Source organism: Abramis brama (genome assembly GCF_963993115.1).
Source record: "Abramis brama genome assembly, chromosome: 13".
Classification (NCBI taxonomy): domain Eukaryota; kingdom Metazoa; phylum Chordata; class Actinopteri; order Cypriniformes; family Leuciscidae; genus Abramis; species Abramis brama.
The window spans coordinates 17981338-17997361 of NC_139975.1; the positions used below are offsets into that span (position 1 = coordinate 17981338).

At 37.0% G+C, this 16024-nt stretch overlaps 3 protein-coding genes across 5 annotated transcripts; 2 read left to right on the forward strand and 1 right to left on the reverse strand.

Annotated features, from left to right (window-relative positions):
• Nucleotides 1-263: 263 nt before the first annotated feature.
• On the forward strand, nucleotides 264-1724 carry urp1 (urotensin-related peptide 1). Its single transcript, XM_084133283.1, has 5 exons — nucleotides 264-470; nucleotides 920-1021; nucleotides 1113-1153; nucleotides 1265-1370; nucleotides 1480-1724. The coding sequence occupies exons 1-5, from the start codon at nucleotides 287-289 to the stop codon at nucleotides 1509-1511; spliced, it is 465 nt and encodes a 154-aa protein (XP_083989409.1). The 5' UTR covers nucleotides 264-286; the 3' UTR covers nucleotides 1512-1724.
• A 147-nt stretch (nucleotides 1725-1871) lies between these two features.
• clic2 (chloride intracellular channel 2) lies at nucleotides 1872-8204 on the reverse strand. Its single transcript, XM_084133282.1, has 6 exons — nucleotides 7896-8204; nucleotides 5493-5602; nucleotides 4293-4418; nucleotides 3454-3554; nucleotides 2731-2900; nucleotides 1872-2625 (listed from the first exon to the last, which is right to left on the reverse strand). Exons 1-6 carry the CDS (start codon nucleotides 7947-7949, stop codon nucleotides 2467-2469), a joined length of 720 nt encoding a protein of 239 aa, XP_083989408.1. The 5' UTR covers nucleotides 7950-8204; the 3' UTR covers nucleotides 1872-2466.
• A 2959-nt stretch (nucleotides 8205-11163) lies between these two features.
• On the forward strand, nucleotides 11164-15907 carry LOC311094743 (protein eva-1 homolog C). 3 transcript variants are annotated; one of them, XM_084132890.1, is made up of 8 exons: nucleotides 11164-11385; nucleotides 13031-13233; nucleotides 13345-13468; nucleotides 13550-13702; nucleotides 13908-14051; nucleotides 14146-14217; nucleotides 14842-14922; nucleotides 15269-15907. In XM_084132890.1, the coding sequence occupies exons 1-8, from the start codon at nucleotides 11292-11294 to the stop codon at nucleotides 15655-15657; spliced, it is 1260 nt and encodes a 419-aa protein (XP_083989016.1). In that variant the 5' UTR covers nucleotides 11164-11291; the 3' UTR covers nucleotides 15658-15907. The 3 variants fall into 3 exon arrangements, with proteins under 3 accessions (XP_083989016.1, XP_083989017.1, XP_083989018.1); XM_084132891.1 differs by lacking the exon at nucleotides 14842-14922 and having other exon boundaries at nucleotides 11166-11385; XM_084132892.1 differs by lacking the exon at nucleotides 11164-11385 and having other exon boundaries at nucleotides 13349-13468.
• Nucleotides 15908-16024: the final 117 nt, after the last annotated feature.

Here is a 16024-nt window from a genome sequence, read left to right on the forward strand (position 1 = left end):
GCATGACCAATGAAACATCCGAGCAAATTACAGATCAAAAATAATACGAAATGTGTAAAATGCGTCATGCAATGTCAGGTATGAGACATAAAGAATCTGAGGCGTCAGAGCAGTCACTGATGGGTAGTGAAGAGTAAACATTTGTTAGGGTTTCTGTGCAAGCAGAGATAGGCTCTGTCTGAATTGACAGCACACTCTTAATTGTGTCTATGACGAGAGGACATCACGTCAAAACCATTAACACTGGGATGGGGTGACACGAGCAGTATTGATCCCTTCAGGATAGATGGCCTCGGATGATATAAAACTGAAGATGCCGGCTGGGGCAAGAGCACTGAAGACTGAAGTCACCCGTGATCCTCTCAACATGTTGTCCTTGGCACTGCTCTACATTCTGGCTGTGGTTTGCTCTGCGCGGAGAACTCATGCTCTGCCTCTATACTCAGACACGGCACTGCCACAGCAGGAAGGTGAGATCAACTTTTGAGACTTTTGAGATTTGGCAAGCTCATGATGTTTGTTGTAAATGTATGATGAAGCTCATGTGGAGTAACTGCGACTGGTATATTTATAGACATTGCTGAGTGCTTAATGTCTCTTCTGCTTCCAGTGTAAATGTTGAAAAGGAAGTGGTGAAAGGCAGTATAGGGAACATTTTATAAACACCCATGAGCTTGATCTTACTAGACAATTTAATCTTTCCACTGCACCTTTTAAAAATAGACATTTAACTTGAAACAGAAGGGACATCTGTTTTTGGACAATTGAGGAAATTCAAACTAGAGTTTTTTTTGTTTTTTTTTAAATCTATTGACTTTTTTTAGTTTTGCTTGTAATTTAATCCTTTTCTGTCTTTTTTTCCCCTTTTTTTTGTAAATAATTTTAAATTATTACCAAAATATGATATTTCATTTCGCAGAACTGATTCAGAAACTGGTGGCAGAGGTCGAAGAGAGACAAAGCAATGATTTAACAGAGCAAAGGGACATCAAAACTGTCCTCCCTGTCCTGATCCAGAGAGGTGAGACAGGGACTCTTGGACACTTGTTATTTAGAGAACATTCATCACGTTATTAGAAAGGATACCGTTTTCACTTTTTCTGTCTATCTAGGTACAAAAGAAATTTTGCAGCAAGAGAAAATGAATAACATGGTATGATCATTCTCTTTGTAATGAATTTGCAATTCTTTCTTTTTTCTGTCTGTCTTTCTTTCTTTCTTTGTTTCTTGTGTGATACTGAAACAGTCTGGTCTGTGTCTTTAGGTGGATGACTTGAAAGCAGTTGTTTTAAAACTAGCAGCAGCTGATAACCTGCGTTCTCAAGGCTATCTACGATCTGAGCAAAGCTTGCCCAAAAACAATAAGAGAGGTGAGGTTCCTATATACTGTATGTAGCGCAGATTATATATATACATATGTATGGTAGTGTGTATAAATATCAATATATACTCAAAGTTATTTTGTCCTTCCCTTTACAGCCTGTTTTTGGAAATATTGTGTTACAAACTAGGAATGAATCGGCTGAGATGGACAGAGGACCAGCCTAACATCCCTTCATGTACAAACACTTAAAATGTATGCCTTTGTCTCCCCCCCCCCCATATATCCATTCAGCTGCCCTTTGACATTGTGAATATTGTTTTATATTTATAGATATATAAAGTAATCTAACAGGAATATGAATGTATTTTTTATCATAAATGAAAACTGACCTAGAACTGCAACTGTAAAATAAATATAGTCTAGGTAAAAACAGATCAGTTGTAATATTTGTGTATTTTTGTTTTGTTTTTCAATCCAGTCATCACCATCTTTCACCAAAGCTCTGTATATGCTTTGACATTCACATGAAAAGATAAAGACAAAGTGGTGATATGTATGAAATAAATTTTATTTTAAGTAAAATTTGAAAGAAAGCAGTTTAATCTCTTTTTTAAACAATCGTGATGTCTAACAATGGTGTTTGCGCCACTCAGTACATCTGCCACAATAACCTTTAATACTAAACAACCATTACTGACGCAATACTCATTGATTCATGTACTGCACATTTGTGTTTTCAACTCATTCTTTCAGATGATTAAAAGATATACATAAAACCGAATATGCCATAATGAACGTAAAATACATATATACATTATGCACAAAAATGTTACATTCTGTTAAAAGCACAACTCGCCTGTTGTGCTCAAGATCGTTTGCAAAAGATCCTATAACTTCTAAAACTACCAGAATAATGCCTGTTTGACAGTAGCAGTCACTCAAAAGTATTGTAGTGGGCTCTGAGATCACAGGCACAATGAAAGTGCATAAGCAAACTGTGTTCAGTCAGTGTGCCTTTTGTGTTTGCTGTAATATATTTATAACTGTGAACTATGTAGATGCCTATAAATGTATAAACTGAAATGTTAAACTATTTACACTATTTAAACATTTAACCCCTCATGTCCTCAATAATCTGAAGTTCAGTTCCTCTTGGCCACACTCAGATAGGTTTTCTCAATTTCAATGTCAGCTGGACAGGTCTGGCTGAACTCTTCTCTCTCACGTGCATTCTGCAGGTAACGCCACACTCCAGTGAACTGAGCAGGAATCTCAAAACTGCAGTACTTCCTGGCAGCAACCTACAAAACCAAAAAGAAAAGGAACACATAATTATGTATTTAAAATGAAACAGCTTTATAGAGGCCTGTGTATGCGTGTGTCTGTAAACCACAGAGGCGTATCACCTTGATGACGTGCAGCTTTGGTAGCAAGTTGCAGTCTGCCAGTGTCAAGCGGTCGCCGTCAAGGAACTTTCTTTTGGATTCGCTGATGTTTTGATCGAGCTCGTCCTGAAGTGGAGTTTTCAGATAATCATCCAGACGCTTGAACTCCCTCAATAAGGCTTTTTCTTGGACTGAGGAATCAAATAGAAGAGAAAAATATTCAGATATATTCATATTTATTCATATTTATATTCAGACTTTGTTCTGTTGTTAAGTGTCAATGCATGAATCTGATTAAGTCAATAGACCTATGTTGTAAAAATCAGCTTGATAAAACTATACTGATCATGACAGAGAAAATCTTTATTTATTTATTTATTTTAACTGCTTGTATCACTCAGCTTCCAGTCAGTGGTGTGTATTTTCCATTAGGTATTTTCATGGACTCTTTCTGCAGGTTACATCGTTACACCAGTAGGTGGCGACAAATATTTATGAGTCACTAAACCATTCGTTCAATCAACCGATTCGTTTTCAAATTCTGATTCATTCAAACGACACAAGCGAATCTTGTTATGAATGATTCAATGCAACAATTCTGCTTTTTGGAAGTATTTTCGCAACATCGCGTCTAAAATGTAAGTTTTTCTAAATTAATTTCTTGTGAATCTAACTGTTGCAGTTTTACACAATCATGCTGGTTTTTATATATTTAAAATGTAATATATAGGTGTTGTAACTCACAGGCATTGTTTGGGCTGTTCTTGATAAACGCAGAAAACTTGGCAAAAATGTCAGCACCAACATCAAATGACTCTTTGTAGCGGGGGCTGAGATGAGGATAGCTGACAGGATAAGACAGAGGGAAATATTTAAAGCCAGTCATCACATACCTAAAATATACACATCCATCATTCACATGATAATACTGACACTCAAAAAAAAACAAAACAATTAAGCTCATCCATATAATGCATGTTAAAAATGTCACACATAGTCTGTTATATTATACACTACTGTGTGGGGTGAGAAATAAGTGTCTTATGCTCACCAAGGCTGCATTTGTTTGATAAAAAATACAGTAAAATCATATTTTAAAAGGTTATTTATTCCTGTGATGGCAAAGCTGAATTTTCATCAGCCATTATGCCAGTCTTCAGTGTCACATGATCCTTCAGAAATCATTATAATATGCTGATTTGCCTAATATATTTGTGGAAACCCTGATACAATTTCCTTTTTTCTTTTCAGAATTCTTAGAAAGTTCGAAAGAACAGCATCTTTTGTAACAATATAAATGTCTTTACTATCACTTTTTATCATTTTAATGCATGCTTCTTTGGAACAAAATGAAAAAGATCAGCAAGAACTATTCTCAAGTATACCGGGACTCCGGGAGCATAGTCTTTGAAATTGATGATTTCATTGTCACAGGAATGAAAGTGTGTCAGATATTACTTAAATGAGTGCAGTCATGCGACTTATGACAGAACAACACTAGAATAATGTCTCATTGTGAAAGGCTTTCGTGTGAAGCCAATGTTTGATATAGCATTACATAAGCTCACAGACAAGCACAATACCGAGGAGGGGCGAGTGTGGTCTCCAGGAACTCTTCGATCTTTATGAAGTCAGTCTTCAGCGTGCCATTGTACAGGAGGAAAGGAGGGTTGGTACCTGGAGCTAAATCCTTCAGCTCTTCTGGCTTCCTAAACAACACAGGGTGGAGCAGAGCAGAGGGAGTGTAAGCCACAGGGTGCGGACATGGTCAATATGAAGTCATTTATTGTTTACAGATAGTCTTTCAATGAGATCTAAAGTGATTAATACTTCTTTAAAATAGTATTAAACTCACTTAGCACTCAAAGCACACGGATATAGGAGTGTTCAGCTGCTAAGTACATGAAAGTTGCATTTGAAGAATTAGGCCTAGATGGGAACAGGGCAATGGGAAAGTTCACACTCCCTTCATCCTGTTTGTAGTACACCTTCTGTACTTTGACCGCCCCCAGTGTTATCACATCTCGCATGCTAGTCCAGAATTCCTCAGATTTCACTATTTGTATACTGAATTCCATTCCAGTTGATAGCCTTACCCAGGGCCGGGTTTACCTCATAATGTGACAGACAAAATAATTGTATCCCCGTCATTAGAACGGCCACATCTGAGGCAGTAAGTGCATCGCTTTACGTTTTCATCAACTTACAGATTATGAAGTTTAGCTGAAGCTATGTGTGCTCTTATTTTTTTCTGTCATTTGGCCAACATCCCATGTTTAGTATTGGCACTGACTCGGCAAATGCTAGACTAAGTTACTCTTCTCCGCTCCTCAAATACATTTAGACATTATTTATAGTGTTTTTTAAGTTTAGAAAACGCTGTACTTATTCAAACAACCAGTTCTTTATTTGCCTTTGCATTGCAAACAAGCAGACGGTCCACCAAAATGTGTGCGCACTTCATTCAAGATTGAGGCAGGGTGGAGTTATGAGGTTTTACCGACAGTTTGAGGAGCCAATGGAGTTACGAGATTTAGTCACAAGCTGTTTTTATACTTTTCATCTGTTAAATATTTGCAAAACTCACAGACAGCGATTATATTTTAAATGTTATTAATTTACAGAGTTTTAGCATTAGACTGAAAAATAATACTAATAATTGTATTATTTCTCCTCATTGTAATTGGGCCCTCCTGGATGTTCAAGCATGTGCCTAGAATATGCATAAATTTCATGCATGGCCTTACTGTTTCAGTGAAATGAAAGCTTAAAGTGATGCTTACTTCCTCATGTCAACGGTGGTTACTGTGAACTTGACTCCTTTCAGCCAAAGAACCATGAAGAGTCTCTGACAGAAGGGACAGTTCCCCACATTCTCTCCATCATGACCCGCCTTGAGACAAAAAAGAGAAATCCATGGTCAGTATCAAAGTTTCACATCAGACACAAGGTTATATATATAGCCTACATGTAGACTGAGAAACACACATTATAGATTTCCTTAACCCTCATGTTTTGTTAAAATTGACTGGACTGTTTTTTCTGTTTTGTGTCCCAGCAAAGACCCTGTATGTATAAAATATTTTAATAATACATTTGATATTAACATTTATTTAGTCTTTCAGTTCTTTTCATATGTTTTTCTGACTTAAAAGGATAGTTCACCCAAATATGAAGTCTGTCATTATAAATTCACCCTCATGTTTCAAACCTGTATGACCTTATCTTCTGTTGAGCATAAAATATATTTGAAGCATGTGTCAGTATTTTATTTATTTGTTTGTTTGTTGTCCATAAACTGACAGTTTGGACCCTACTATTCTGCAGAAGGAAAAAAGTCAGGAACGCCATAAGGATGAGTAAATGATGACAGAATGTACATTTTTTGGTGAACCATCCTCTTAATCAAAACCCAGTAGAGGCAGAAATTACTTTAAGGTTCAACCCATCGGTTATATCATAAGATAACACTGAGAAAACTAAAGTGTGAAGTTTCAGGAACCTGATATTTTAATCATTATGTTTACATACACACTGGTTATTCCTAGAAAGTTGCGTAGGACACAAATGGCATTTGCGATATGCAAATATAGATAAGATCTTTTTATGTTTTTGAAAGAAGTCTCTTATGCTCACATTGCATCTATTTGATAAAAAATACAGTAAAAGCAGAAACCATTCTTATATAATGACTTCAAATTCAAAGAACAGAATTTAACATCAGTACTACCACTTCAAATTTCACTAAGAATTTTATGTAAGAATGTCTCTTATGCTTTTACATGACAGAATTCCAGGTATTTTAAACCGTTTTATCTCAATTCTGTAAAAAATAAAAAACAGTAAAAGCAGAAAAGGGACTGATGATTTTCTGCCAGGACATTATCCATTAAGTTGACAGACATTTCCTTTAACCCTATTCAATTCAATTCAAAATACAGGTAAAACACCTGTGCAAAGTAAGTACGGAAAAATCCTTCCTTCTTTTGGGCCGTGAAAGTAGCATAAGTAAACAACGCTTGTGTTTACGTGATGTTTCAGAATGCTACTTTCTGCACAAAATTCCCCCTGAATAAACCATTTTCTTAAGTGTGAGAAACATAGCAATGTTCTTAAAATATTTAAACATGTTTGGGTTCTCTCAGATCCAGCGGTCTATTATTATTAATGTTGATGGATAGCTTTTATTTTTAAATAAATATGTCCCTCCCTTTAAAAAGAATAGGACATAAATAGTCCATGTTTTGTATGGGTGTGGGAGGAAAATTCAAAAGATCCAAAGAGAGGAAAAGCAGGAATTGTCTAGAAGAGGGAGATAACAGACCTGAACAATGCTTCTACCGTCCATTATACGCATTTTTTAAAATAAGAACACAAACAGCTGGACTATATACATAACTTCTGTAATAAATGGTGACCATCTTCAAAGCTTTGATTATCTTTAGGATCTAAAGGTCACCGCACATTCATATTCTACTCATTTAGTTAATGAACTGTAGTTCAACTGGTAATGGGATCTATAGGAAACGTACGCGTGTTTATGGGTGTGACGACAGGGATCCAAGAGCTGTCAATCTTTCAGTGCGTGTGCATGTGTGGTGATAAGATGATCCCAATGCTGTCTGTTCGTCTGTTCTGATAAAGAAAAGCGTAAAGGCGAACAGTTGCATATCAACCATACTATCCAGTCTACAGTATTGCATATGTTAACTGAATTGACTGTAAACGCCCAAATCAACCTCTGATTCATGGTGCCCAAATGGACAAAAAGCACTGATAGAGCACTGGAAGATCTTGGTTCATGGTGTCTTTGTAGAGTACTATTCAACAAAATAACTTTTGGCAACAGGCTCATGTATATTCACAAGCCTTTTATTATTTTTTCAGAATGTTAAGTAGAATATAGTCTCGTCTATTAGAAAATTACATACACTGGAAAATAAGAGGCAAACGGTGCATCATAAACTATATTATTAACTACAAAATTTTGATCAAAGGCTAAAATTATTGAGTTTAACATCTCTATTCCAACAGTAAGGATTACATAATGCCAATTAGTGGCTTATTAGCTTATTTGAACTATTTATTTTTCTATTTAAATTATTCTTATATTTATGATCCGACACCTGAAAATGTAGTTACTTTATTGGAATTAAAATGTTTCATTTTAACATTGAACAACTGACCTTTATGAAGAGCTCAATGCGTGGTTCTTTATCTGAGTCTTGTCTGAGTGCCATTTCTTTCCTGGAGGAAAAAGACTTTGATAATTCCAGACCTCTGTGAAAATTATTCCACAAATCAACCAGACAGTAGAAGTTCCCCCAAAGATTGGTACACGCCTGTAATGTGTGTCAGCGTTCGGAGATGAAAGTTGGTCAGACTCTTGCTTTCTGCTTTCTCCCTCCGCAAACACATTTTAAAAGTCAGGAGGGAGGGAGGCTAGAGAGGATGGGCGTGACCCTAACTATATAACTGTGCTGCCAGGCTGTGTCAGAGAGCTCAAAAATAGCTTTTCATTTTATCCAGCACGCACTTACACTCAGGAGAAACGTCACAGGGTTATCGCAGACGTGAAGCAGGGGCCACATTCCATTCATACAGACTATTAACACTTCTACCTCTTACTAACATTACCCTCTCCCATATGTTCAATCACTATGTGCCCCTTTCAGCTGTGTAATGGAGAGGCTGTTTTACTATACATGAACTAATTATTTTAAAGAAGATATTTAATTGCTCTCGCATGTCAGACAAAAGAGTGAAGGTACTTGCTCTTCTCTGTTCCAGTCTTTTTTCTTTTTTTTCTAGCGGCCATTTGGAATTCTGACTCATTCTGCTCTTTCACTATTATCTACACTTCTCTGGAAGTTTTCTAACTTCCAGTAACCCCTGCCAAATACTTTTGATATCAGTTGAGGCACAGCAGAAAGCAAATGTGGTTTTTGTGTGTTTTTCAACCCCTGAAAATGAGCTAAATCCTTTGGGGGACGTTTGGGGATTTCCTCGATTGGAATAATGATTCATAAGTAAATTATGTTTTGTTTTGTTTTGTTTTTTTAAATCTAAAATACCGTTCTCTGGTATGAGTAGGGGTAGTGTGTGCATAATAAAACATTACAAGTATATTGCTAAGAGATACACAGTTGTGTGTGTGAGTAGACAAATGAGGGTGTGGGTATGTGATCATTCTCAAGGGATGGGTTCTCTTTAAACAAATAGTTCCCCTCATTCCCTATGCAGTCATGTTTGAGTCAGAGGAAACAATTCCGTCATCTATGGCTTCCCCTTATAATTGAGCATATTAACCTGGAAAGACGCTTAGAACAACTTAAAGCAAACAATTAATCTCTTACACAAACTTAGACTAAAATTCATCTCGTACACCAGCACTATAAAACAGACAATTTAATGACAGAATGCCATTCTTACATAATTGTTTTCAGTCCCTAAAGAGTTTCATTTCCTCATTCAGCACACAGATGTTGTATTGAGGGGCTTTATTGCATAATTCTGGGGAATTCACACTAGTCTAAACAAAATTACCGCAAAAAGCAGACATATCAAGAAAGCAAATAATTGCTTTCTTCTTTCCTCACAAAGACTTTTAAAAGTGGTTGTAGACACTTTTAAAAGGATAGTTCACCTAAAAATGAAAATTCCTTCATCATTTATCCTCATGTTTGATGAGTGTTTCATGAATGCTCAAGCTGTGATAGTGAATGACCATGTCTGTCAAGATTTTTTAAAGCGTTATTTTTTGTAATGTACATCAATATAGTAAAGCAAATTATAATGGTGGAGATGGTCAGCCCATGGTCTCTATAATTTAATTTAATTGACTAAATATCTTCATTGGTGTTCCATAGAAGAAGAAGAAAAGGTTTTCAATGACATGAGAGTAAATGATGGCAAAATGTTTATTTTGGGGTGAACTATCCCTTTAAGTAAAAGGCTGGTGATTATGTTGTATATACAAAGAAAGAGCCTGACATGGAAACTCTTTACAAATCCAGGAAATTAAGCTAGCTCCACTTCGGCTAGCACAGGAAATGTGGCATCAGCCATGCCAGTACTCCCTCCTCCTGAAGCCAACAGGATATTATGAGTAACAAATCTGAGCTGTTTTAGTCCATGCTAGCTTCTCTTTCCCGTTAACATACTGCGCCACCACATGGAATATACCACCAAACAAGAAATCACCATGGAGATGATGAGCTGTAACAACGCAAAATAGTAAGCCTCTAATCTGATGCCACCGCTGCAATCACTAAGCAAACATGTCAAAGGTCAGCACATTATTGTACAGCATTTGTCTCCATACTCAACACAGCTTCAATTTAAATCGCAAACATTCCTCTCAGGCACCAGACCAATCTCATATGTGGGGGTTGTGGTTCTTTAACTTGGGGAGGGTGATTAAATTGACAAAGTGCTGAGAAAGCTAAGATGCACTATATAAAAAGCCCTACATGTTTTCTGACCTCTGCTCAATATTCATTGCATGTTCAGAAAACATACTGTCCTTATAGAGATAGCAGACTGACGACTCATATTTACCAGCAATATATTTAGTTGCAACAGAGTTGCTTCTCCTATAGTATTTCTGGAATAGAGAGAAATGTGATGCGCTCACTAACCACTGACCTCTCTCTTCCTCAGCCTGAGTGAGGAAGCACTTATCCTGAGATGATAGGCTATCTACAGGACATCCAGCAGCTGGGAACACACAGCTTGGAAAATCCTTGTTTTATCTCCCTAAACAGGATCCCAATGTTGATCATGAGGACCCACTTCTGTCGTTTATACATAAATGCAAGCAAAGGAAACAAAACCGTCAAGCTCAGCAAAGACTTGTTTTGAGGTTTTTCTTACTGAAGAGAAATGGAGAGAAATCTGATTTAATGCATTGTTACACAAAAACTGCAAGTGTTATTCAGAATTTATCTTTTTTTCCAGTAAAAATTAAACATCCTTAAAACAAGATCAACTCAAGAAAACAAAAAAATGTACAGCCGTTACGCCACCCTCCAGAAATGTTTTTTTTTATTTTTATTTTTTTATTATCAATGTTGAAAATAGTTTGGCTAATTAATCATTTAGTGTAAATTTAGTGTAAAGCATGATGATTTTTTTTTCAGGATTAGTTCAAAAGAACATCTACTTCTACATTTAGATAGATGTTGGCTATATGAACAATATATGAAAACTATCAGGTTAATTTAACTTGTTTTTACTTAAAACAAGACTAAAATACTGATTAAGAAAGTGATTTTTGCTGTGCATTTGACTAGAAACTACATTTATTATCATCAGGGTGGCTACTTATTAAACAGACGTGTGAACCTTGTCACCTCAAAAAGCCCTTTTGGCTTAAATGGAAAACAAGCATGAAACTGTCTAAACAGTGCAATGAGACAAATGTGTGTCAGTGTCAGTGCTGTTGAAAGAGTGCTTGTTCTCCGCTCAGCACAATGTCACCATTGACCCTTTTCTCCTGGTCAGAAGTCAGAGGGCAGTAAACAGCCAAACAACTTCTCCAAGTTAAAAATCACAGCGGTTCGTAATGTGCGTTGTGCACTATGTCTTTATGGAGCTCTTGTTGGTCCTGGTGTTTCCTCTCATTCGCCCTAGCTGTCAACACAGGGCCATCCTCATCAGCTCCAGATTTCTCTGGTAAGTGTTTTCCTCGAATTTTGTGGCTATGATAGAGGAAATACTGCATGCTGTCTTGGAGCGTAACTCCCAAAGGAAAGGGAACATTCCGTATTTTGTCTTTTACATAGTCTTTGTCAACAATCTGTAGAGCATCAGCTTAAGAGAGATGGGTGTCCCTTCCTCTTCTATTGTTTGAGCACAATCCATATTGGAAGGCAAGGCAACATTAACCCATTCTGAACCAAAGACAAACATTTTGTGTTGAAGCTGGTTGACAAAGTGTATAATATGTTAGGGGCAAATACACTCAAATACACTAATCCACAAATATAAGTCCAACAGAAGTGTTTATATGTCGTAGGTAAAAAAATGTATTCATGCATTTTATATTTTGATTGCTTAAGGCATTTCAGTGACACATGTTGGCTTCTTGATTTAATTGTTTCTGATTGTGTTTCTGTATCTCCCCCCTATACAATACATAATGGCTTCAAGAGTGATAATCAGCCAAGAATAGCTCATTGTGTTTATTTGTGAGTGTGTCTGTGCCTGGCACTGCATAACAGAGGGCTCTACAGATGCAGAATGGCCTAACCCAAGAGAGACAGAGAGAGGTACGGGCCAGACATTACCCTTGATCCAGTTCCTTCTCATTGAATACTCAAAAGATATGGTCCAATGAACATACTGAATAGGCTAGGGCATGTTAAAAACATGACAAGCTTGAAACCTGAGCTGTGTGGAAAAGTGGAGGATAAGAAAGAGAAAATGCATCTAGAGAGGGAAATGTTCTGCACTGTCCCTCGTTCATGTTGTCCACTTCATAACGTTTAAATCTCAAATCTGCAGTGCAGAGCGCTTTCAAATCTTTTAGGGGTCATTTCCTCTGACTACATGGCTGTCCCTGACCTCTGCCTCTCTCTTTCACTGCAGTATTTGAAAAATAACATTTTCAAAAGAAACAATAAATCAATAGCAGCTTAACTTGAAATTTAAATTTAATTGACTTTTTAAACTTTTCATTGATAAAGTTGATTTATGATTGTCTATAGATCTTTTTTAGAATCACCAAAAGAATTTATTTATTTAATTTTATAACAAACGTGCTTAAAACACTGAAATATATTAATAATACTTGGCCTATCAAGAAATGTATTATTACCAATTACCATCCAGTCCCATAAAAAAACACACATTATTATTAATGTTTAATAATCAATAAGAAACATTAATAAGTTAATTATTAATAAACTTTTATTAATAACTGCATAGGCACTCCTAGGGCAAAATTATTATCATTTCATTTTATTTTATTTTCCTGTCCTGGGTTCCGACCCACCAGTTGGAAATCTCTGTTATTGTATAACTGTATTTGTAAGATAGCACTCATAGTACCTAAGAAGACATCATAATGTCAACCACATTTGCATTTGCAGGAAAAGATAAGTGCGGGAGTTGGTTTGTCCATTGTCACATTGCTCGATTTACACTATAAGTGTACAATTGTGGTCAACAATGCTGTTGTGTAGTGGGTTCTCTAAATGCATTTACAATGCCTTGTCTGTATGCTGAGCAGTGCCTTTACTCAGCAACAGTGATGCTCAACTGATGTTTAGACCACTTTAAAAGCTGTCTGCGTACATCAGTCTATTTTTCCCCTTAGATTACCTCCACAGGATCCTGAAGAACCACACTGCCCATGCCTGTGATGGAGAGACGCTGTCCATCAGATGCCCTACTAGAACATCTGTGGCTGTCCTCTCAGCGTTTTATGGACGCCGTGTCCCGAGTCCATATCTATGCCCACACGCAAACCCAAACATAACAGAGGAAAACACAGACTGTATATCGACCACAGCCATTCAGGTATCATTGATCTGCGTTTACTCATTCTTTAATTCTAGAGGCAAAAATCTCCAGTATAAAACTCATAATGATTGATAATGAATTTCAGTCAGAATGTGTTTTCATGGTCAGAAAGTGATGTCTGAGTGCCAGGATCGATGGGAGTGTCAGATTCCTGTGGTGAGTCCTGTGTTTGGTCAAGATCCCTGCCCTGAAACCAGCAAATACATCATTGTCTCCTACAAGTGCAAGCCTGGTGAGACGCCTACTGTATATTGTGCTTCACTTTAGCGAGACTATAACCGAGCAGCACATCAATGATTTTCCTTCTCCACAGAGCATCATCGCTCGAAAACAGTGTGTGAGAATGAGCGGCTGAAGCTGGCCTGTAAGAATGACACGGTTCTGGCCATCTATTCAGCCACGTTTGGCCACTTGGAGCACGACAGCCTTGAGTGCCCTCAAGAGGCTAAAACAAAAACGGACATAGGTCTGAGAATAAAATAACACACTTCTTCCATCTAGTGGGAATGTTTTGCCACAACAGAACAGGCAGTAAAATATGTGTTCAAATTCATTTGATAAGATCATGGTCATTCATTTGATGAGATCATGGTCATTCATTTGATGAGATTATGGTCATTCATTTGATGAGATCATGGTCATTCATTTGATGAGATTATGTTTCCTGTTAGAGTGCTTGTCTCCGTCAGCCTTGAGGAGGGTGTCAAGGAAGTGTCATGGCAGGACGAACTGCTCTGTGTTGGCTGATGCTCAGGGTTTTGGAGACCCCTGTTTCCCTGGCACCAGAAAGCACTTGCGAGTTTCCTTCACCTGCGGTGAGTTTCAAGAGGTTTCGAAAAACTATGATCAACTTATTCACTGCTGAAGCAGTCATAAAAACACTTTCTTTGTTGCTGTTGTGCATTTAAGTACCACGGTATCTACTGGAAGATGTTGGACGTGGAAACACAGATCCTTTCTTGCTCTCTGACTATACGCATGGTAAGAAAAAGGAGTTTATGGTGTAAATGATCTTCATTGCTAAGCTAATTTTCATTGTATTAAACTGGCTTGTATTAAAAAGATGATTTTAACATAATAACTGCGACTTATTCCATGTGTTAGTATTGCAAATGAAAATATGACAGGATATGAGATATACAATTGTGGTCAAAAGTTCACATGTACCTTGCAGAATCAGTAAAATGTTAATAATTTTAACAAAATAAAGGGATCATAAAAATTTGAGATTTTTTTTGTTTTCCAGCATCTTCTGCATATTTGAATCCTTTCCAGTGACTGTATGATTTTGAGATCCATCTTTTCACACTAAGGATTCATAAACAACTATTGCAAAAGGTGAAAACTGAAAATACTAATGCTAAAGAAGGCAACAAGATGCATTAACAGTCAGCTTTTGAATGGGGTCATTTGTATAAATTCAGCAGCAAACATTTTTATTATCCTTCTTATTTTGTTAAAATTCTTAACATTTTGCAGATTTTTTCAAGGTATTATGTAACATTTTGACCACAACCATATGACACATATAATATAACTGTCAGTCATTGGTTGTTGACGGTCCTGCTGACTGCGGGATCCAATCCCCTCTCCCCCCCTTCACAGGAGGGTGGTATACTGGCCCCGGTGTGTCCAGACCACAAAACATTTTCACCAACTCTCTGGAAATCTTTTCCCAGATCCAGGGTACGTTAGATGTGTGGCCTGATCCCAGAATGTTCAAATGATTTGGTGCCATTTTTACTTAGTATTCACTTTTCTTTTCTTTTTTGGTTTTATTCATTTTTTAAATACAAACATAAATGTTACAGCATGTACCAGTAACATGAAAGTAATTTAAAAAATCAATGCAAAAACAATTAATCTTTCTTAGTGGTTTGCTAACATCAGCAGTCAGCAATGGCCTTCTCATTTACTAAGTGTGGTAGCATTTTACTAATTACTTTTTTAATCTCTTCTCCTCTTCATTGTTGAATGTATCGTTTATTACATTTTAAATGTTAATTTGGCCTCTCTTTTCCATTTCCCCAAGGTCTTCCGGAGACAGTGGCTTTATACTTTGTCTCCGGTATATGTGCTGGTCTGTTCTTCTTGCTGTGTTTGTTCGGTCTCAAATCCACCCTGATTCGAGATCTGAAAGACTTGGCGTCTGAGCTAGGAGATGAGCTAAAGTCCTCCCACAGGTCACAGGGAGGACTAATAGATGATTTTGATGACGATGACGCCTCCTTGCGTTCTTCTTTTCGCCACCTCGCGCGCCAGTATCGCACGCCAGACATGTTCAACCAAGAGATGATAATGACAGTGGTGATGGAAGAGAGAAGGGATGAGGACAAACCTGAGATGCCAAATGGAGACATCTGGCCACATATCAACTCTAGCCCTTATGCCATGCACAAAATCAAAACCTCCTCTGCCTGATCTTGATGTTCTCTGCCAATCTGATTGATGAATGTTTTCTTTAATAAAACAAACACTAATTATATTCTACTATTTAACATGAATTATAATATTATATTGTCTGGATCTTAAATGCATAACAAGAATGACATCTGTGACATCCTTATCAAGCCCACCTGCTTGTGTTTTATGAATAGACTGTATTTATGTATACATTTTCATGTATAATTCGAACTGGTTTAATAAATGAGTGAGGTGTGATTTCTTTGGATGTTGTTGTTGTGCACATTGAAAATAAAATATATTTGCGTAGCCTACTTATCAAACACAGCCAACCAGGGATTTGGTTTGAATTTATATTACCGGTCTCTAAAACCTGGTTGTGCTG

Excerpts from the sequence above, each read along its gene's own strand:
- urp1 (XM_084133283.1), top strand. The coding sequence starts at position 287 with ATGGCCTCGGATGATATAAAACTGAAGATGCCGGCTGGGGCAAGAGCA. Across the intron at positions 471-919 it reads GGCACTGCCACAGCAGGAAG|AACTGATTCAGAAACTGGTG; the intron begins GTGAGATCAACT and ends TTCATTTCGCAG. Across the intron at positions 1,371-1,479 it reads GCCCAAAAACAATAAGAGAG|CCTGTTTTTGGAAATATTGT; the intron begins GTGAGGTTCCTA and ends TTCCCTTTACAG.
- clic2 (XM_084133282.1), bottom strand. The coding sequence starts at position 7,949 with ATGGCACTCAGACAAGACTCAGATAAAGAACCACGCATTGAGCTCTTC. Across the intron at positions 5,603-7,895 it reads GCATTGAGCTCTTCATAAAG|GCGGGTCATGATGGAGAGAA; the intron begins GTCAGTTGTTCA and ends TTTTGTCTCAAG. Across the intron at positions 3,555-4,292 it reads ACCACACTCGCCCCTCCTCG|CTATCCTCATCTCAGCCCCC; the intron begins GTATTGTGCTTG and ends TTATCCTGTCAG.
- LOC311094743 (XM_084132890.1), top strand. The coding sequence starts at position 11,292 with ATGTCTTTATGGAGCTCTTGTTGGTCCTGGTGTTTCCTCTCATTCGCC. Across the intron at positions 14,218-14,841 it reads GCTCTCTGACTATACGCATG|GAGGGTGGTATACTGGCCCC; the intron begins GTAAGAAAAAGG and ends CCCCCTTCACAG. Across the intron at positions 14,923-15,268 it reads AATCTTTTCCCAGATCCAGG|GTCTTCCGGAGACAGTGGCT; the intron begins GTACGTTAGATG and ends CATTTCCCCAAG.